The sequence below is a fragment of the Chrysemys picta genome, chromosome 1, assembly GCF_011386835.1.
Source record: "Chrysemys picta bellii isolate R12L10 chromosome 1, ASM1138683v2, whole genome shotgun sequence".
Classification (NCBI taxonomy): domain Eukaryota; kingdom Metazoa; phylum Chordata; order Testudines; family Emydidae; genus Chrysemys; species Chrysemys picta.
Genome location: NC_088791.1, coordinates 300249308 through 300271484, shown reverse-complemented (window position 1 = coordinate 300271484; position 22177 = coordinate 300249308). Strand labels below are relative to the sequence as shown.

Below are 22177 nucleotides of genomic sequence, written 5' to 3'. Positions count from 1 at the left end.
TTTATCTGTAGCACAACTTTTACAAATGGACAAACAATCTTAGCTTTTCATTCTTGGTAATTAAAATGGTCCTGTTTGATTGGGAGAAGAAAACACAGCCGCCAGAGTTTTATAAGCTTTGACAGAATTAATTTTTTGGGTTTCTCCAGCCCAAGTATGCACTCTGTATGTGGCTGTACACTCCACTGGTATGTGCTGGTGTTTTGAGTGAGGTATCAAACAATAGTTTTTAAATATGGTTTTGAGGTACATCGAACAGCGTGTAGCTAAAATCTCTATTAAAAGTTTAAAATGTCAATAAAACATTAATATTTTCACATATGTATAAAGAAAGGCATTCAGTTAAGTCTATTTATAAGGAAATTAGAGCTTTGAGAAAATGAAAGTGAGGGGGAAAAGTTTAAAATATTACATGAAAATTCACTTAGCCAGTATTTTTTAAAAGTATTTAAAGGACTGATATTATATGCCGTTCTGAGAAAACTGCTAGTGTCACAAAGAACAATTACTAGAACATCCAGAGAGAAGGGAAATCCCTTCTCAAGATTCCTCAAGGTTATGAATCCATACTTTCTAAGACATTCAGCAACTTCTACTTGCAATTTTGGTTCCAAAGACTTTGTCAAACTTAGCTCTTCCAACCATGACTAGTATCTATAGCACTGCAAGACTGGCTGTTCATTGAAACATTCTGTGCCTGGATGTCTGCTACCTCCAAAGAGCATAAAAAGTATGAAGTAACATGTATCATTATATGAGGTGTAGCTGTGAAAAAGAATGAACTGGCAATTAAATTTGAAAAGTTGTAAATACTTTGTATAAGAGAGGCATTCTGAAGAAAATCTGCAATTTACTGGCTTTGGGGAAAGGTATGGCCGATAAAATGATAATCAATATTTAAATAACTGCATGTTAGAATGAATATACATAACTCACTTCAGAAGTGGTTTTCCCAAACAGGTTTAAAAAGTTCTAAGTTAGAACAAACCTACACAGACTTCTGTTTATCCTTTTGGCATATTAAACTGAATTCAACAACCAAAAGGATTAAAGAAATTTAAAATCCCAATCTAGAAGAATCAACACTTAGCTTATATTTTAAAACAAGTATTTTGCAATGTTTTATTTTAACTAGCAGAATAGATAATGTAGGCCCAATTACATGTGAATCTCAATTGAACAATCTCAGTCTTAAATTTACCATCATCAAAAAAGCAATTAACCCTTAAAATTACCCCAATATCTTACTATTTAGAGTTTTAACAGAATGTCAATGTTGTTTCTCCAAGACAGAAATATTTAAAATACTGAGGTTTTTTGAAGGGCTTTATTTATTGATTGATTAAAGTCTGTTAGCTTTACTTCACATAATTTTCAGTACAGCTCTGGGTATTCGCAGTATCCTGAAGAAAATTAAGCAAAAATTGGGATGGACACACAACAGTATAGTCCAGGGGTTCTCAAACTGGGGGTCGGGACCCCCCAGGGGGTCACAAGGTTATTACAGGGGGGGGGGGTCGCGAGCTGTCAGCCTCCATCCCAAACCCCACTTTGCATCCAGCATTTATAATGGTGTTAAATATATAAACAAGTATTTAATTTATGGGGGGTGGAGGGGTGTCACACTCAGAGACTTGCTGTGTGAAAGGCGTCACCAGTACAGAAGTTTGAGAACTACTGGCGTATAGTCAAAAAATGTAATGTGTTAACCAGCACTTTCATAAAGTGCAATGTATTCATTACTCTTTGCCTATGAGAAACACTACCCAGATGGTATTACCTTTTCCTATAACAGTAACTGACTAGTACTCTGTCACCAGGGCTGGCCCCCAGCTAAGTCTCTTCTAAGGAGAACCAGCCAATCCAGATCCACCTGTGCATAGTTAACTGGATACATGGCTGAGCAGCAGTTAGTTAGTTAAGGAACTCCCAGGGCCCTAAAGGGTTATGAGGACTCAGGCAGGAGCCCAGAACACAGAGGAAGCTCCCAGGGAGAGAGCTTCTCAGGAAAACTGGGTAGAAAGCTACACCCAGGGGCATCTCCCTAGAGAGCAGAAGCTTCCAGAGAGAGGAATAGCCTCAGAATGCAGAGAGAGAAAGCTCAAGAGGAGACAGCCTACACAACTCCCCAGGAAGGGAGGCCTGGGAGACACCATGAGTCAGCATATGAGAGACAGCAAAGATCCAAGCAGCTGAGAAGCCTGGGGACTTATAGCAGAAGGAGAAGGCTTGTTTACATATGTTTGGCAGTTGATTAAATAAGCTAGACCCCACGAAGGGGCATTGTTCACTGTATACAAGCCTCATTGAGCATTCTGAAAAGCCACTAAGGGAAACTGAGGCACAGACCCAATTGTGTTTCCACACCAGGGCACTCCGGAGCGAATTCCCACCATAACATACCCATATAGCAAAGTGTTTAAAGCAGTGGTCACCAACTGGTAGATCGCCATCGACTGGTTGATCCTGGAGCCTCTGCCAGTTGATCACGATCTCCTGGTTGGTGACCACTGCTTTAAACACTCTGATATATGGGTACGTTATAATGGGCATTCACCCCTCCACCGCTAAAAGTCCGGCAGCGCAGCAGGGCTAAAGCAGGCTCCCTGCCTGCCCTGGCCCCACACTGCTCCCGGGAGCGGCCAGCACACCCCAGGCCCCGGGGGAGGAGGGACAGGGGTCTTCGCACACTGCTCCTGCCTGCAAGCACTGCCCCCGCAGACCCCATTGGCCAGGAATGGGGAACTGTGGCCAATGGGAGCTGCGGGGACAGTGCCTGCAGGGAGGGGCAGCATGCAGAGCCACATGCCCCCACTCGCCCGAGGTCATAGGGGTGTAATGGCCGCTTCCGAGAGCGGCGTGGGGCCGGGGCAGGCACGGAGCCTGCCTTAGCCCTGCTGCGCTGCCAACCGGGAGCCACCCAAGGTAAGTGCTGCCCGGTGGAAGCCCGCACCCTTCTTGCGCCCCAACCTCCAGCCCCCTCCCGGAGCCACACCCTATACCCCCTCCTTTACCCCAACCAACTGCCCCAGCCCTGTGCCCCCTCACAGAGCCAGCACCCCATATCCACTCCTGCACCCCAACACTCTGTCCAAGCCCAGAGCACCCTCCTGCACCCAAACTCCCTCCTGCACCCCAACCCTCTTCTCCAGGCTCAGCCTGGAGCCCCCTCCCACATTCCAAAACCCTCGGCCCCAGCCCAGAGCCCGCATTCCCTCCCAAACCCCAACCCAGTGAAAGTGAGTGAGGGTGGGGGAGAGTGAGCAATGGAGGGAGTGGGAATGAAGTGAGCGGGGCGGGGCAGATCCTGCGTTGCACTTAAATTCAGAAAATGAGCTTGTGCATACAAAGGTTGGAGACCACTGGTTTAAAAGTTACTAGGCTAAATTCTGCACTCAGTTATACTTTTGTAACCCCACTAGTTTTAATGGGGTTGGATAGATATAGCCAAGGACCAAATCAGACCCACAAAATGTAAGTAATTTTACTTCTTTAGGCCCTTTAATATGAAGGACCTAGAAGCCTTGAAGTTGGAAGCGTACCATTTTGGAGATCCTGTTAAAAAGATGATCACAGTGCAGTCTGCTGGTCACATTCAGACACAATGTGGCCTGGAAACAATATTTTGCACTGTAGAAGGTGTTTTCATGTGTGCTGCCTTCTGAAAAGCAGTTTAGTTGTTCTTTTAATCTCAAGCACCCAGCAAATATGAAGACACCAGCTCTCATTTACTCCTATTGCCAGGATTAATATGGACAGGAGCAAAGAATGGGGACAACAGAAATAACGCACAGTATTGCACTAAAAATTAGTAAATACTACATGTTAGGTAAAGAGTCAAAGTGCAACATCAACTAAGACTCAGCCAATTTTGGATGGTTATAACTAAGCCTCGGTTTCTAATGACTGTGTGGTGCATGTGCAAGAACACCCTTCAGTCTTTTTACAGCCTCAGTTGCTAACTATAAGCCTCCAAAAGTAAAGACGTGAAAAAAAGCATTTGAGATACTGTACAGCTACATTACACAGGTCATTTTTAAACTGTAAGAGAACATTAAGTTGCCTTGCCGCTGTTTTACTAAGGGATACAAAAGCCACCCCCCATACTCTTAGCGATTATTCCTATTATATAATTTACCATGAGGCATAAAAGGGGTGGAAGGCGTGTCCCAGCTCACTATTCCTGGCACTGATGCTAGTATTTACAAGTCAAAAGTCAGTTAGGGATTTTATTCTCTTAAATCCTCAGGACTGACCACTGCGGGATTTCCACAGAAATAACCCACAGAAAAAGATCTAGCTTGAACATACTTAACAGATTTCTATTCAGATACCCAAGTAGTATTCTCCATTGCTTGACAATAAAATATCAATATTCTGACAATATAATATGGAGATACAATATTTCCAAACAGCAATATCTCCATTGCTGATAGGTCAAAATGAAGCTTCAAAGTTAGAAGAAGTGAAAAAGTTGACTATCTGCATCATGTAGCTTTAATAAACACCTTCCCCATCAAACCTACTTACCTGCCCAAATGAAAGAAGCAATAAAGTGGTGTCTTCCTGACCACAAAGGGGAAGAGTCAGTGGCGCTGTTTTCCAGAGAAATACAATACAATGTAGGAAGTCACAAATTAAGTTACAAGTTGAGTGGAATGTTGAACATTCATATACTGATCTGACAGGCTAGCGCTCAGTGCATTCAACTGAAACGATCATTTATTAAAAATATCTATATGCAATGCTTTTTTCTTTGTTTTATTCTCATAGTAGTAATTGCCACACCTCAGGACATTTTCTTTAGACAGGTATCAGGGGGTAGCCGTGTTAGTCTGTATCTACAAAAACAACAAGGAGTCTCATGGCACCTTAAAGACTAACAGATTTATTTGGGCATAAGCTTTCGTGGATAAAAACCTCACTTCTTCAGATGCATAGAGTGAAAGTATTGACTGTGAAAGAGTATTGAAAGAGTGACAGATGACTAAACTGCCTAGACACTGTGCCTCAGACTAAAAACTCCTCCCAGAGGGCCAGTCCTCATGAACTGATTTCTGCATTTGTTATTGCTCAAGTAAAAATTGTCTTTTCTTCTATTCTTTATCTTTGGAGGCTGTCTGATCAATGGCCAAAGCCAGTAATACTGCTATCCCAGTTGTTGTAAAGAATGTGTTAGCGCTCTTTGCTAAATATTCTCCTCCTCCCCGCTCCCAAAAATGCTATTTCTATGCATGTGCATACTACTATTATGCAGTCAGGCTAACAGAATACGTATTGTGCAATCACTGGAGGCAATTCATATCTGTTAGAATATGAATACCCTTAATTTTACTAGAGGACTGTTCAGTTCTTGGAGCACAGATTCCCTTGGTGGTAGAAATTTGAGGACAAGTCTATTATAGTGATAAATGTGGATATACGTGTTCAAGGAAAAAGGAGTGGTGGGGATGAGGGGGGGAGATAGGTGAATGTTTAGGTTTTTAACTTCAAACTAGGGCTCAAAAGTTGTTCATTTTATCATGCAAGTAATAAAGGAGGACACACAGTTTTTGCAGTCAGATTATGTCTGTATTTGAAATGTAATAATTTGTTATAACTCAGGCTATGGCTACACTACAACTTAAAAAGAAGAACAGGAGGACTTGTGGCACCTTAGAGACTAACAAATTTATTAGAGCATAAGCTTTCGTGGACTACAGCCCACTTCTTCGGATGCATATAGAATGGAACAGACTAACACGGCTGCTACTCTGAAACTACAACTTAAGTCAACATAAATTATGTCACTTGGGGGGGGGGTGAATTAGCCACCCCCTGATGACATAACTTATGCCAATTTAAGTGTTGGTGTGGAGAGCACTATGTTGGCGAGAGAGCTTCTCCCGACAACATAGCTACCGCTGCTTGCAGGGGCTAGAGAATTTAAGCCAAGGGGACAGCTCGCTCCCGTCTGTTTAGAGCAGCTACACTGGAGAGCTTACAGTGATGCAGCTGCACCACTGTAAGCTCTCTAGTGTAGCCATAGCCTCTGTAATAACATTTATACACCTGTGACCTCCATTAGGATGGCTTCACAAAGTCATCCTAATGAATGGAAAGAAAGCAAAGTGGCCTCTAATTAGGAATCTAATTACATTTTGGGTTCCCCTTCCCCCCCAAAAAAGGATTTTTTTTCCTCTTTCCTATGAACTCCTAAGATCTAGGTTCAAATCAAGTTTGAATCAAAAGATCGAAGTTCAATTTGATTAGGTTAAAACAATTGTGTTCTTGCCCTAAACTTTCCTGGACATTGGTCTAGCCCAGAGGTGGGAAAACTACTGCCCGTGGGACCATGCTGCCTGGCCCTTGAGCTTCTGACTGGGGAGGCTGTCCCCCAGCCCCTCCCCTGCAGTCCCCCCTTCCCTGCAGCCTCACCTCGCCGTGCTGTCAGCGCTCTGGGCAGCAGGGCTGTGAGCTCCTGCCAGGCTGCACGGCGGCACAGCTGGCTCCGGCCGGGCAGCACGGCTGCCAGTCCTGCTGCTCTGAGCAGCATGGTAAGGGGGTGGATAAGGGGAAGGGAGTCCTGGGGGGCAGTCAGGGGACAGAGAGCAGTTGGATGGGGAGGAGGTTCTGGGGGGGGGCAGGTCAGGAGATGGGGAATGGGGGTTGGATAGGTGTGGCAGTCCCGGGGGGCCTGTAAGGGGGCGGGGGTGTGGATAGGGATCGGGGCAGTCAGGGGACAGGGAGGATTGGATAGGGGATGGGGTCCCAGTGGGCAGTTAGGGGTGGGGAGGGCCAGGGGACAAGGAGCAGAGGGGGTTGGATGGGTCAGGGATTCTGAGGGGGGCAGGAAGTGGGAGGAGGCGGAGGCCAGGCTGTTTGGGGAGGCACAGCCTTCCCTACCTGTCCCTCCATACAGTTTCAGAACCCTGATGTGGCCCTCAGGCCAAAAAGTTTGCCCACCCCAGTCTAGCCAAAGCCTCCATTTTGGCACAAGGCAGTCTTGGTTCAAAAGGCCCAGGTCTAGATTAACAGAGAAGAGGCAATTTGAAATAGTTGGAGACTGCGCTGTGCAGAGAACCCAGTACCTGCACCATACCTGTCTCTAGCAGATTAATCCTTCATGTTCATTAGCATCAAATTCATGCAAATTTATTTATTTTTTAAAAAAGCATTCTGTTATCAGGACTGCTGACCAACTAGCGATTTCACATTAAGGAACCTAACTAAGAAATCTCTTTCTGAAGTGCTTCTTTATCATGAATCTTCCACTCTACCTCAACTATTTACTTTCCTTGCTGGAACAATGAGAAAAAAACAAAATGCTTTATTGGAAGAACATAAACAGAGATCAACCAAAAGCACAATATTTTTAAGACTCGCCACCATAAATATTCTACTTTAAATAGTCTTAACTGGTGTATATTTATCACTAGATAATTAACATACTCCCTGTAATACATAACAGGAAGTCTTATTCCTTCCTGTTACCTACAGTATATCAGTGCCAGATACACATGAACTGCCAGAATATTTGCAAGCTAGTCTAAGAACTAAAAGTAAGTCTTTAAGAAAACTCCAGCCAACTTGAAATCCTGACGTAAAAGGGCTATTAGCTCATAATTCAAACTCTTAACAAAAAGGAATTGGTGAACTGGCCTATTACTAGTCAATGAACTAATATTTTAGTGGCCAATCTCAAGTCTCCTTAGAGTGAAAAGATTCAGGTTCACCCTGGCACAAGCATCTCCCAACTGTTTTTCCTTCTTCCAAGGTTTGAATCTGACAATGGCCTTGGCTACACTTGCGAGTTACAGCGCTGTAAAGGCTCCCCCAGCGCTGTACCTCACTCCCCGTCCACACTGGTAAAGCATTTGCAGCGCTGTATCTCCGTGGTTGCAGCGCTGCACGTACTCCACCTCTCCGAGAGGAATAGCGAATATTGCGCTGCCGCTGCAGCGCTGCGGCGCCAGCGTGGCCGCCCAATGCGCTGTGAACGGCCTCCAGAATTATTCAGCAGTATCCCACAATGCCTGTTCTAGCCACTCTGGTCATCAGTTGAAACTCTACTGCCCTAGCCACAGATAACCAGCCATGTGACCGACCCCTTATGTTCCCCGGGAATTTTAAAAATCCCCTTCCTGTTTGCTCAGCCCAGCGTGGCGTGGAGTGCTATCAGCGAATCTTTCCAGGTGACCATGCCTCCACGCACCAAGCGAGCCCCAGCATGGAGCAATGGCGAGTTGCTGGACCTCATCAGTGTTTGGCAGGAGGAAGCTGTATAGTCCCAGCTGCGCTCCAGCCGTAGGAATTACGATACCTTCGGGAAGGTATCAAAGGACATGATGGAAAGGGGCTATGACCGGAACGCCCTGCAGCGCAGGATTAAAGTGAAGGAGCTGCAGAGTGCCTACCGCAAAGCCCGCGACGCAAACGGCTGCTCGGGTGCTCCCCCCACGACCTGCCGATTCTACAAAGAGCTGGATGCGATACTTGGGGTTAACCCCACCTCCACTCCGAGCGCCACCATGGACACTTCAGAGCCGGTGGGGGGGTAGGGGAGGAGGAGGAGGAAAACGGGAGTGATCGGGGTGTTTCCATCCAGCCCACCACTGAATCCCTGGAGCCATGCAGCCTGGAGCACTGTTCCCCACTCCACCCCCTTGTTTCTTTTCAATAAATGGATTCTTTGGCTTTGAAAACATTCTTTATTATTGCATAAAGTAAAAGACTCCTTAGCCCAGGAAATAAACAGGCACTGCAAGTCTGCTTGTCTGCTAAGACAAGATTGGAACTACTGCACTTCACTCCCGTGCAGGGCACCAGATATCACTGCTGGTTTTCAGCCTCAAATTGCTCCCTCAAGGCATCCCTAATCCTTGCAGCCCCGCGCTGGGCCCTTGTAATAGCCCTGCTCTCTGGCTGTGCAAATTCAGCCTCCAGGTGTTGAACCTCGGAGGTCCATGCCTGAGTGAAGCTTTCACCCTTCCCTTCACAAATATTATGGAGGGCACAGCACGCGGATATAACCGCGGGGATGCTGTTTTCGGCCAAGTCCAGCTTCCCATACAGAGATCACCAGCGGCCCTTTAAACGGCCAAAGGCACACTCCACAGTCATTCGGCACTGTCTCAGCCTATAGTTGAACCGTTCCTTGCTGCTGTCAAGGCTCCCTGTGTAGGGTTTCATGAGCCACGGCATTAACGGGTAAGCGGGATCTCCAAGGATCACAATGGGCATTTCAACTTCCCCTACCGTGATCTTCCGCTCTGGGGAAAAAGTCCCAGCCTGCATCTTCCTGAACCGCCAAGTGTTCCGAAAGATGCGTGCATCATGCACCTTTCCGGGCCAGCCTGTGTTAATGTCAATGAAACGCCCACGATGATCCACAAGCGCCTAGAGAACCATAGAGAAATAGCCCTTCCGATTAACGTACTCGGATCCTAGGTGGGGTGGTGCCAGAATAGGAATGTGCGTCCCATCTATTGCCCCTCCACAGTTAGGGAACCCCATTTGTGCAAAGTCATCACTATTTCCTGCACGTTACCCAGAGTCACAGTTCTTCTGAGTAGGATGCGATTAATGGCCTTGCAAACTTGCATCAACACGATTCCAACGGTCAACTTTCCCACTCCAAACTGGTTTGCGACCGACCGGTAGTTGTCTGGAGTTGCCAGCTTCCAGACTGCAATAGCCACCCGCTTCTCCACTGGCAGGGCAGCTCTCAATCTCATGTCCTTGCGTCGCAGGGTGGGGGCGAGCTCCTCACACAGTCCCATGAAAGTGGCTTTTCTCATCCGAAAGTTCTGCAGCCACTGCTCGTCATCCCAGACTTCCATGACGATGTGATCCCACCACTCTGTGCTTGTTTCCTGAGCCCAAAAATGGCGTTCCACGGTGCTGAGCATGTCCGTGAATGCCACAAGCAATTTCGTGTCGTACACGTTACACGGCTCGATAGCATCATCGGACTCCTCACTCTCACTGTCATTTTGGATCTTAAGGAATAGCTCGACAGCCAAATGTAACGTGCTGGCGAGACTCGTCAGCATACGCCTCAACAGTTCGGACTCCATTTCCCGCAGACAGATCGCGCTGCACAGAAACCGTTGAAAGATGGCGCCAAAGGTGGACGGAAACAAAGGGATTTCTGGAATGCGAAGCGATGCATCACGGGGCATTGGGACAGGACCCAGAATCCCCCGCACCCACGCCCCCTTCCCACAACCCACAGCACTGAATGGGAACAGGTGCTCTGTGGGATAGCTGCCCATAATGCACCACTCCCAATAGCGCTGCAATTGCCGCAAATGTGGCCACGACAGTGCGCTGGGCAGCTGTCAGTGTGGACAGACTCCAGCGCTTTCCCTACTCAGCTGCACGAAGTCAGGTTTAACTCGCAGCGCTGTACATCTGCAAGTGTAGCCAAGGCCAATGATTCAAGGGGGAATTATTGATGGTTGCTCCGGACTACATTCAACAAATCAGAGCTAGTAATGTTAGACTCTGTTGATACTTCAATAGCTGCAAGAAAGAACTTTTTTTTCTTTTCTGATTTTAAAAAAAGAATTAAAAGTTCCTCTTTACCCAAAAATCAGATACCTTGACTGGAAATTAAAAGCACTAATTTAAGAGAGACCTAGGACTACAGTAATTCCATAACACAATGATTCTAAAGCAACCCCTCTAAGAGTAGTGAAACTGGGTCCCAAACACTAGAGAAATTTTAATATATTAATTCATTGAGTTTGCAAAAAAAACCCACTTTATTTAAGGGATTGATTTAATCTGGCATATACAAATTGCACCCACTGTAGACAAACTAGGAATCTTCAGCCCTGATTCATTACTGCATTACTCCAGTTTTACTCTGAAGTAGCGCCATTGTAAGTGTTCTTTCTCCCTTCAGCTGTTTAAAATAGGCCAAAATGTGCCTTCTGGACTAGCAGAGAAGTGATGTCTGACTCTAAATATACTCCAGTGGCAACAACACTTTACCAACTTGCAAATGAAATTTGGGGTGGCTTTAGCTCAATCACCACTTGCAATTATCTTATTCACTTTATGGGCATAGGAAGACAGCCTTCTATAGCGTAGTGGGTAACAAATCCAATGCCTTAATCTCATTACTGATAGGTATGCAATTCATGTAATTAAAGTCACCTAATTTAATCCACTTCCCTTTAAGTAAACAAACATTTCTGCTGATCTTGCAGGATGTAAGCTCATTTGCACAATAAATGCAGTCTAACAAGTCACCATATTTAGAACAAGTTGCTTCAGTCTTATCTAACTGCCTAGTTTAAACGGATAATTACTGGAGTCAAACCTGAGAGAATTAAAGAATTTGCTAACTTTTGTTGTAATATGGAATCACAAATTCGCACTATCAATGTTAAACCCAAAATCTGATCGGATCTATGTAGTTCTATTACCTATTTGAAAAGTTGATGTAATCTGTATTTGAACTACTCTTTTATATAACCAATTCTTGCATCTCAGCACTCCTAAGACACTCTCAAAACCCAGCATGTATGACCGTGGGAAAAGTTTCTTTACAAGATGTTAAATAAGGACTGTCACAAGTGGTCTAGCAGTAAGGCAGTTTAAATAATAAAACACTGCTGAATTCACTATTAAAAAAAAAAAGACAAATTCTATGTACTTCATAAAACCTATATGAATGCAACGTTAAGACTGAGACTAGGCCAGATCCAGCAGATCAGTAGAGTACAAGGTGGGAGGAATGAAAAGGTTCCTTAAGGATCATGTCGCTCTTTCCTGATCCAGCTGCTGTTCTGTAAAAGAGCCTGTGTGCTGGATTAGAGCAACATAAGGACTGAAGAACTGATCAAATTTAGACCAGCTGCATGGGGCAGAAAACACAGCTGCAAAATAACAGGGTATAATTGCTTTTCAGGCATACCACCTTCCCCCATGCATGCTTCTGTATTCCAGAAGATGGGGCGAAAGGGAAAGGGAGTGCCATCAGAGCTGCACATTGCCTATGTCAGCAGAGGATCAGCTTTACATTGGAGTGATCTCCCCACACCAATTACTTTAGGTTATGTGAAGCAAAGTAGCTGCACTGCGCCATCTGGCCCCTTTAAATAAAAGTTCTAACTTTGTACAAAGTTATAGTTTCCATGGAGAATAAAATGGCTGCTTGCACATATAAATATTTCATTACTGTCTATCTGATTTCCCCAATGCTTTCTACATCCATTATGACAGCGCTCTGGTTGTTGTGGGAACAACAGCTTTCAATCCCTCCCCCCTTTTTTTGGTGGGCAATTAAAATCTCAGTTTTTGCACTGCTTTAATAGTGTTTTTGAGCTTTTAATACCTTTCAAAAGAGAGAGAAAGAAAAGGGCAGTGACAGTGGGATTTACACAGTTCTTTCACATTTCAGTGCCAGCACTGGGAAGGTCTAATACGGGAGGACTTCTGAATAATATACTGTCTTCACGTATTGCAATATCTAATCACTTAAGCAAGTGCTTCTATGTATTACAGTGCACAGATGTAATTTAGTTTCTATACTCTGCAGGAAAGAGGCCATCTTTAGCTTGTAAAGCAAATTATGGGGTTCTCAAAATATAAGTCTGGATAAGTACTCTTGTAAGGAAATGTACTGCACATGCACAATATACTATATTCAGTACATGCATGTGAAATTTGGAACTTAAACTGCTTGAATTATGTGAGCACAAGACAGCCGCAATAATCACTGAAAACATTACTCTGTGCTGTTGCAAACCAAACAGCTGAAAGGATTTTCTAGCTTGCCCAAAAATTAATTTCTAGACCAACAACAAATATTTCAGAAACATTTCAGAGAAGTTTCAGCCCTAAATGTTATCAGCCATGGGCTCAGAATGAGGAAACCTTCTCAATACAAAGCAGCAGCAGCACACGTATGATACACCAACAACCACTTAGCTATTCTCTTTGTAAGTTGTAACTTGCAACTTACAAAGTTTAAGGAGTACTGAAACATAGCCAGGTCTTCTCATTACCTCTGTTGAACCTCATTTTTTCCTCCCACATTATTCAGCAATAAGCCTTAACTTTTTCCTCTGCACATCAAAATTCTAGGACTAATCCACTCCACCCAGCGATGCACGCAGTTCCAGCAGATTTTCAGCAAACACTTTTCAAACTGAGCCTCTTGTCCCCTGATGTATCCACAAATGGTAAAGTACTTCAAAATCTTTAGCAACTATTGCAACAGTGTTTCAAATGGAGCAAATAAACCCACCCCTTAAGCATCTCTCAGATTTTAAGCAACTTCATGACACGTAGTTTCTTCAATATTCATATAAAAGAGATCTAAAATAGATACCAAGACTAGTGAAATCAAAAATCTGCAGCAGTCTCCAGTGCAATCTTAGCATTTGATTTCATTCACTGTATCTTCATTTATGACCTAATTGAAAGCTACTGCAAAAGCAGTCATGTTACATTGCACCAGGGCTAACATATGATAGTTGCACATTACAAGCCTAAAAGACAGCTACACAGCAACTTTGCTGGATGAAGACTCATGAATAACTCAGCAAATATATTCTTTTCAGTAGGTAAAGTGCAGTAAACAATATTTAAATACAGTCCAAACTAGTGAAATTCTATATGCAGAAGCATAAATGCAGTTCTCCAATACATGCATGATTGTTCCCTTGTGCATTTTAGATATAAGAAGTTCAGGCTAGTGTGGTAAAGGGCAGAATTCTTACCACATCAAATTCAACTGCCCTGCATTTTAATTCATAAATAAAAATTCTACACAACTCATCAATACTCTAGTGTAAACTAGCAAATGCTAAGAAAGTCACAGTTAACTGCTGCATGTATGACTTAACCTGAGGTCCCTCCTGACTTCAGACAGACGCCTATCATCAGCTCAGAACCGCTATTGTATATAATTTCAGAAAGAAAGAAAGAGTGTATTTACTAGAAATATTTGGTATGTCTTTGTATTAATTAGCTGGCAGGATCAGTACCTGCTATACTCAGAGTTACAAAATCACTTCCATTAGAACTCCCTGTTTTCACATTTTTTCCAAAACAAAAAGGTGGCTGAAGACTGAAGCTCAGCATGGTCATAACCAGTGTCCTGTGTATTTTGCAATTCCATTGCCATGGAATTTGTCAGCAATTATGCTCTCAAAGCATTCATTTAAAAAAGGGTGTCTAGCATTCATGGTTTGTAAAATAACAAGGCAGTGTCATCTTGAATCTGCAGACAGCCTGAAACAATAGTTCATAGAGGCGTGAACTGCCCAATTTATCTCAATACTGTTGACTCAAATCTAAAGAACACTGCCAATTATTTTACTGTGGATTATTTTATCAGAAACATCCAACTAAAAGCTTTATCCCACCATCTCAGATTGCCTCTCTTACACTGTCCCGTGTGCCAAAAGCCATAGCTACCAAAATCTCCAGCTCCCCTGACAACTTCTACAATGCAGTTAATACAAAAATCTGGAGCATATTAAAAAAAAAAAAATCAGAAAAGGACATAACCAAACTGAATGTATTATAAAATGGCTACACCACAATGGCTAACATACAGATTGCCTAATTTTATTTCGCCATGAGAGGATGACAGAATCATGGGCTTTTACCACAAAACCTAGGTCCATCTTACCACAGAGTACATGGGCATGGGGGGTGGGGAGGAGACAAGTAAGGTAGGAAATAAATAAAAATGTTAAAGCACTTTTAAAAAAAACCACTTAAGAGCATGCTCAATATTCATCTCTGATTGTTAATAGATGCTAATGAAAGTATGCTCCTCTTTAGGATATGAAATGCATGTTCAAACTGCCCAGCCTTAGGAGAGGACTTGCACAGGGACATGTGCTGCTGCTGCATTAACAGTTTGTATAAGAAAGATTATAAGCATTAATGAAACACACATAGGAAAATCCACACCAAAAACAACCGGCTTTATCAGGAATAGAAATTGTGATCTTCGACTGTATGCAATTTTGTTGCATTCACAGTATTCTGCACATTTTAGGTTCACATTCAAGATTTAATCGGAAACATTAACTCGAGCCACCTTGGACATACACACTATGTTCCAGTCTTGGTTTGTTTTTTACTTAATCATATACCTTAATATTACATTCATATATATGGCATAAGGGTAAAATTTAAAATATATAGGATTTGTAGTATGATCAAATTAACATTACTGTCTGAATTTTTAATTTTCACATTCCTGACTTCCTGCTACTTTAATTGTGTGTAACCTACAGGGGCATGATAATTTTTTTTTTTTTAAATCATACAGAAGTGAGGGTTTTTTAAATCTACTACGGTTACAGCTGGTATAACTAAAAGATGGAAAAGATCTTTCATGTGCATTTGACAGCACATGAATTTTCTGTCCATTAATTTCATTGTTGCCCCAAAACAGTCAGTTTTGCGCCTATCTGTGTGGACCTTTAAAAATACTGTTGTCTTCTGTTGTCTGAAACAGAATAGGAAAATGAGTTTATAAAGCCACAGAAGTTGGCAAGAAGCCCTCAGACCTGAAGTCACTTAATTCTTTTTTTTTAAACCGAACTAACTAGCTTTCAAGTTGCCAGAATCATTTTAATATTACATTAAACTAACTTGTACATCTGAGATACATATACATCCCTTTAAAACAAATATGCTATTGCCACATAAGTTTGCCACAAGTACTAATTCCCAAAACTGGCTTTATTTTCCTGATCATAACATCTCAGCACATAAATAAGAATGCAGGCACTCTTCTATACAGAGCCTCTCACTTGAGTCACTGGGTTTGAATCTTGCCAATTAAAAATAGTGAAAGTTACTACTGAGAGCTATTTAGTGGCTTGTATGAAATGAGGTGGCAATGGACAGACATTTATGGCTATGAAAGATTTATTTTGACATCAGACCAAATATGTTTATTTACAATATGTTTTAAGTTGGCAGAGTCCCTCTCACTGAAAATTAAAGACATATAGCAATGCATGATGTTATCAGTCCACAAATCACTTAGGAAAGTATCAATTTCTATCGCAAAGGCACAAAGTTAGATACCTACACTTCTTGTATCATGACTGTTTGAGCATGTAACAATTCTGCAGTGTAAATTCAGTGTTTATCAACTAGAATCCTATCACCTTCCATATTAAAAAAAAACCTACATGTTTGATAACACCTATTTTAAATACTTCAGCATGGAATGCATTTTTGTTATTTCCAGTTATTCAGATATCAAATTAAGGTTTCTCAAATTTTTGTAAAGTGCTCTGTACTCTATTTGCAAAAGGCTTTTGAAATATTTAAGATTGTGTTATGTGGCTTTTCAATCAATACCACACCCTAGAATCATCTTTGTATAGACACTTATTCAATGATGAGTTAGTCAAGACCACTACAACAATTCTTATGGATAAAGACATTCAACTCAGCATATGCTTTGGACTCACCCTATCAGGCATACTTCCACTCATACTTCTGCAACTTGCTATCATCTAGTCTCATTCCTATAGCCAGGACAACAGGTAAATCTAGGTGATCAAGCCTTCACTAAGCCAGAAGTCAAGAAGGTGTAACCAGTGATGCAATCTTAATAATCTCCACAAGACTTAAATAATATACCCAATTTACAGCGAAAGCCATCAAAAGTTAGTAGTATTTTCTGTTTCAACAGAACATTCTGTCTAAAGAATTACTCTGAGGATATCTGAATGTTGGTAGGGTCAACTTTTGGCTTTATTCCATTTTCAAAGGCTGAATAAAAGAACTAGAGCAGCAAGTGCTGAAAGAGAGGATGTGATAGATGTTCTTTATAATTAATCTCACAACTGTTCTGAAGTAAAACAAAGCTGCACATCATGCAGTGTGTGCACACCAGGTGTCTGAGTTTATATAGGATATCTAACCAAAAATCAGACTTATATAAGGAAAAAAGTTACCCATAGTTATTTCCCTCAGAGGTAAGTCCACTGCCACCACAACAGACTCCATTTCTTAACCACATTCTACCCTTATCCGCATAACTTGGGTAAGAGATTGTTTTGACTGGAATAGTACCATAAATCTTTGTGCTTCTTTACAACACACTCAGTAACTTTCTTGTTATCACTACAACAGATCTTGGTCTTTCTACAATTCTTTTTAAGCAAATATGGTTATCAACAGTGTTTGTTACTGTTCAATAGTACAAAAGGGTTTGGTAAAGAATGTTTAGGCTCTCCCTTTGTTGCATGATTCATTCAGAAGAGTTGATGAGCATGTGGGCATTGGTTTTTTGAGGGGGGCTGGCAGAGTTTACATTTCAGACTAGAAATTCTCAGGAACTCTACGCAGACTACGCACACATATAACTGAGATCAATTTTACCTACTTTAGTCAAGGTTACTTAAGTATGTACTTAAGTACAATTTCTGTGTAATGTAAAATTATATTGCCTTTGGCTTTCACATTCCTTTTATTCACAATATGGAGATGAAGTTTTAACAATCAAGAAATATACCAGACTAGACCTGGACTCTGTTTATTTTCAGTACCTGATAGATAAAGCTGACCTAGTTAAACTGCATTTTTCACTAAAAGAATTTTAACAACTGAAATTACAATTTGGTAGTTATAGAATCACAGACACTTGAAACTGAGGAGACCTATTCAGTGACCTAAATAATCAGTTACCAATGCAGAATATCATAACTAAGGCTGAAGGCACTGGAAATTAGATCTTGTTTAAACATTTCATTCTGAATTTCTACTCAAAACAAGGTGTGTAATTTGACAGCTCACTACATTAGGTTTATAATTGTAAAAGCATCTAAACTCTAACAACAACAATATGGGAAGTTTTTTTCAGACATTTTACTCAAATAAGACATGCAATCCAAGTGAGAAAGAGGCAACTATACTATACTGTGTATTGCAGGTCATAAATAAATGGACCCAAGACCATTACAAATTCTGTCAGCAAAAGTTTACCCTCTAATCTATATTCAACCTTCCTAGTAACACTCCTTTTTCAGGGCCCATAACTGACTGAAATTTAGAATGTTTTAATTACACCTAAAAAAAGGTCCACTGATTACAATACTGTACTAAAATAACAGATCCTGAGCCAAAAAGACCCTTATTCAAGCTTAGCCATTGATTCATCATGTTAAATGAGGCAAGTGACTTGAACTCCTTGTGCCTCAGTCAACTCAGCTATAAAACTGGTTAAAAGCAGAATATCCTAGAATATATTATGGTGGAGCAGTAGCAAGACAATATTTAAGACTGCATAAGGGTTTTCAGTTCAACAGGACTTAGATAACTAACCCTGAAGTGTGTGTGTGTGGGGGGGGGGGGGGGTGTAAAAAAGCCTCCACCTACTACCTAAGCAAGAAATTAGGAATGACTGGATGTATAAGTGGTTAACCACTTTCCTACCATCCTGTCAAAAATATGCACGAGGAGAAAAAGGAATCAGTGACTTATGCTCAAGGAGACAGTACAATAAACATTAAAAAAGCCATACTTAAATAGGGGTTCATAGACTATGACAGCCCCAAAAAAACCCAAACATTCCACATCCAACAAAGTAACAGTAGCAGTTTTTTAGTCTATAAACAAATGTTGGGAACAGGAAAGTCTTAATTTGAGAGCTAAAGCTCTGTAGGGCTTGTTAAAACAATGCACCACCAAAAGTAATAGAATACAAAGTAATTAGTTAGTGACATTGTTTTTAGACTTTCTAGTTTTTTAAATACTCCTTTACTCAAACTGAAAATGCACTTGACATAATCTCAGCCTATACCAACCGACTGCACAACCACCTGAAAGATCTCATTTTTAAATGCTGGTCTTTCTGTTAAGCTTGATCATTCAAATTTCTTCACACACATCAACCTTTAGGTTTCTTAGCTCCTACCGGTAAATTTAGCAAAGTATTGTCCTTTTGTTTTTGTAACTTTATACTACAAGAACTCTGCAGGATGCTGTCTACCTATAAAAACAAAAAATGTTCCTTTCCGAATACCATATCCCGAGGTAGAGGGGGGAAATTTAAAAGACATTGTTTGGATGGACAACTACCCCAATATTTAAAAAGCCTCAAGTATTATCTAAACTAGAAACCCAAGTACAATGTATTTGGAAAAACTGATAAATCTACAACATTGCAAAATTCAACTAATAGTGACTGAAATTATATTATGAACCAGCCAGAAGAAAACACTAAAACTTGTAAAATACTGTGGAGGTATCAAATTAATTCCTGTGATGTAACCCACTGCGTGGGGGGATTTTTCTCCCTTTTTAGAGGCAAAAAAACAGAAGGCCTCTTCTAAAAATAATCTGGTAGGTAGTGACAAAACCCTATATACCTCTGTCATGAAAGTATACAAAGCAAGCTTTATACAGCATCAAACCAAAGGTTAACTTCTTTGAAGTAAATTAACTGTTTAAATATTGTCCCCAGTAAAGACTATGGGAAAGGGCAGTGCATTAATAATCAGTGTATTCAGACAAGTAGCACTTTGTAATCCAATTCAAATAGACAGTTTTAGAAAAGATGTAACTGATTAATATAGCAGGTTGTCTAGCCATCATTAGAGCTAATGGCCGACTTTTAGAGTTGCTGGTGATGTGTGAAGTGACAGAAAGGTCAAGCCACTTGCTATAGAGAACATGTCCACTGTTGAACAGCTTTAGAAGTCTGAAAGACCAGAACTCTTGGCTGTTTGTTATTATCATCACTCCCACCCTGAAGCTGGAATCAGGACTTGATGCACAGCCAGTGTGTGCTTGCTACCCCATTCCAGCCTGTACAAGGCAGAGTAGCAAATTCTATGATCAACAGGTCATCTAGCAGTCTGCTACTTCTAGACAGGCAGACTTCATTCGGAGGGAAACAGTATCCCGCTAATTAAAAAAACCTGTAAACTAAATTTAACAAAGCCATTACAATGAACGCACAGCTCACTGGGAAAACATTCAGTGTTACTATAACCCTTGTCCCGCCTATGTCCCTTCCCCGTTTTAGTTTATGACCCCCCCTCCCCTATTTATTGGGTCATGTCTGAATTTAGACTGTAAATTCCTTGGGGCAAGGACTTGTCTATTTGCTTCTGTGAAGCATATATCAAATGCCTGAGCACATAATGAACAATAGGATGAAAAGGTGATTTTATATCTTAGATCTGAAATAGCACTAGCGCTACTAGCTGTAGCTAAGCTACCTTTAAAAAATGGCAAATTCCCTCAATAAGATCAACTGCAATTGAAGTCTGTGTCGGAAAGGGCTCTGTACTCCCCTACTTACTTGCAGGGGAAGGTCTCACACAGTGGGTGAAGGGCGCTGCCATGTGTTTTAGGACTGGATCTGAAGCACGAGGCACCGGCCCTTTAAATGCATTGCACACATGGACAGGCTTGAACTTTAGCTCCACACCGGGCACAGTACAGGCAAAATGAGCTAGTGTCTGCTGCCCTGTCGCCCCCAGCACGTGGCACCCTAACACTGCGCTTCTCTAGCTCTCCGCTAGCCCTTGAATCTCTGTCACTTTAAGTTTGTCCCAACTCTGCAAAGGGAAATGACACAGCGAGTCTCCGCAGCCGGCTGGCTGCTAAGTTACAAACCCGGCACAAGCAACTTCGGCTGCCCTTTTAGGCAACGGGGAAAGTGGCAGGCACCCCCTCGCCCCCGGGGACAGCCGCAGACACATGCAACCTGTGACAACGTAACCCCTGCATCTCCCCTTTAAGCCACGTCCTCCTGTCTCTTACCAACTCTCGGGGAGGAGGGGGAAAAGAAACACTTTTTTAAAGTATTCAACCACATTGCAAACCGAGCCAACCTGCCTAAGCTCCGGCCACCCCAGCGCCAATGAACAGCCAACGAGGGCAGCCTGCAAATCACTACGCTGCCCTCTAACTTCGTGCACTTCACTTACGGGGGCGAGGGAGCAGAATTCGCAGCGCTCTGCAACCACCCTGCTTCCCCTCCAGCTCCCCGATCACTAGGGGGTTGCAATGCTCCGCAATCCCCGGTGCACCCTAAACTCAGGCACGCACCCCGCTAGCGAGGGGCCGGGTGTGCGCTGCACCGCCCGGGAAGGAGCTTCCTGCCTCCCCTGAAAAAAGCGAGGTGGGAAGAGGCAAGTGTCCCCGCTCCTCCCAGGGTCCCGGGCCGGCCAGCTCTCCCCACGCCCCGCCGCCTCACCTTCCAGCCGGCCGAGCTGTTGCTGTCGCCCTTATCCTTGAAGTAGGGGACGCTCTTGACCATCCACTCGTAGATCTGAGACAGGGTGAGCCGCTTCTCCGGGGCGCTCTCGATGGCCTTGGTGATCAGGTCGGCGTAGGACAGGTTGCCCCAGGCGTTGCGGCGGGCCGAGCTGCTCTTGCGGGGCTGGCCGGGGATGGGACCCGCGGACAGGGCAGACACCGGCGGGGGGTGCTGCTGCTGCTGGAGCGGCGGTCCGGGCTGCTGTTGCTGCTGGTGGAGGCAGCCGGCCTCCTGGCACTGGAAGTCCCCGCACAGGCAGCCGCCACCGGGAGCGGCCCCTTCTGCTGCACCCGCGGTGGCCGGGGGCAGCGGCGGCGGCTCGAAGTCTTCGCTCTCCTCCAGCAGGCTCAGGTTGCCGATGAAATCGACGCTGACCGCCGAGGCAGAGGCGGCCCCGTCGGGCTGCCCCCCGCAGGACGGCGCCGGGCTGGAGGTGGCCGAGCTGGACGGGTTGAACTCCGGTCTGGGCAGGGGCCAGGTGCAGGAGCGGGGCCGGGGCAGCGGCTCGAAATCGGGGTCGATGTCCACGAGCTGGGGCGCTTCAGCCATGGTGGTGGTGGGGAGGGGACGGGCTCCGGGGGAGGCAGGGGAGCCCGCTGGGCAGCCGGGGAGGCTGCGGGCAGAGAGCCCGCAGGAAGGAGCGGAACGGGGCTGGAGGGAGCGCAGCGCTCCCGGGGCGAGCAGAGAGGGGGAGCGGGAGCCCCGGGCAGGAGCCCGGAGAAGGGGGAGGGAGAAGGACACTTAGCTCCGCCACTTCATCAAGGCTCCCGGGGAGGGTCGGTGCTGTCCGGCTGGGGCACCCGCCAGCGCGGCCGTGGGGTCCGCAGGGCTCAGCGCGGCCGCCAGCTGCAGCCTGACTCACTCCCCCGGTCGCGCAGCTGCCTGTTGAGTGTACGGGACGCGGCCGTGGCAGCAGCGACTCAGCGG

At 43.8% G+C, this 22177-nt stretch overlaps 1 protein-coding gene and 1 long non-coding RNA gene across 2 annotated transcripts in view; one reads left to right on the top strand and one right to left on the bottom strand.

Moving 5' to 3' along the window:
• The window catches only part of FOXO1 (forkhead box O1), an 88538-nt gene extending 66548 nt beyond the window's left edge, over positions 1–21990 (bottom strand). Inside the window, exon 1 of the mRNA XM_005305612.4 lies at positions 21188–21990. Coding sequence (XP_005305669.1) covers positions 21188–21799 — 612 coding nt within the window. The 5' untranslated portion in view covers positions 21800–21990. The remainder of the gene's footprint in view (positions 1–21187) is intronic.
• On the top strand, positions 13081–16191 carry LOC135980884 (uncharacterized). Its single transcript, XR_010597804.1, has 2 exons — positions 13081–13178; positions 14791–16191. It is a non-coding gene; the product is annotated as an uncharacterized LOC135980884 (long non-coding RNA).
• Positions 21991–22177: the final 187 nt, after the last annotated feature.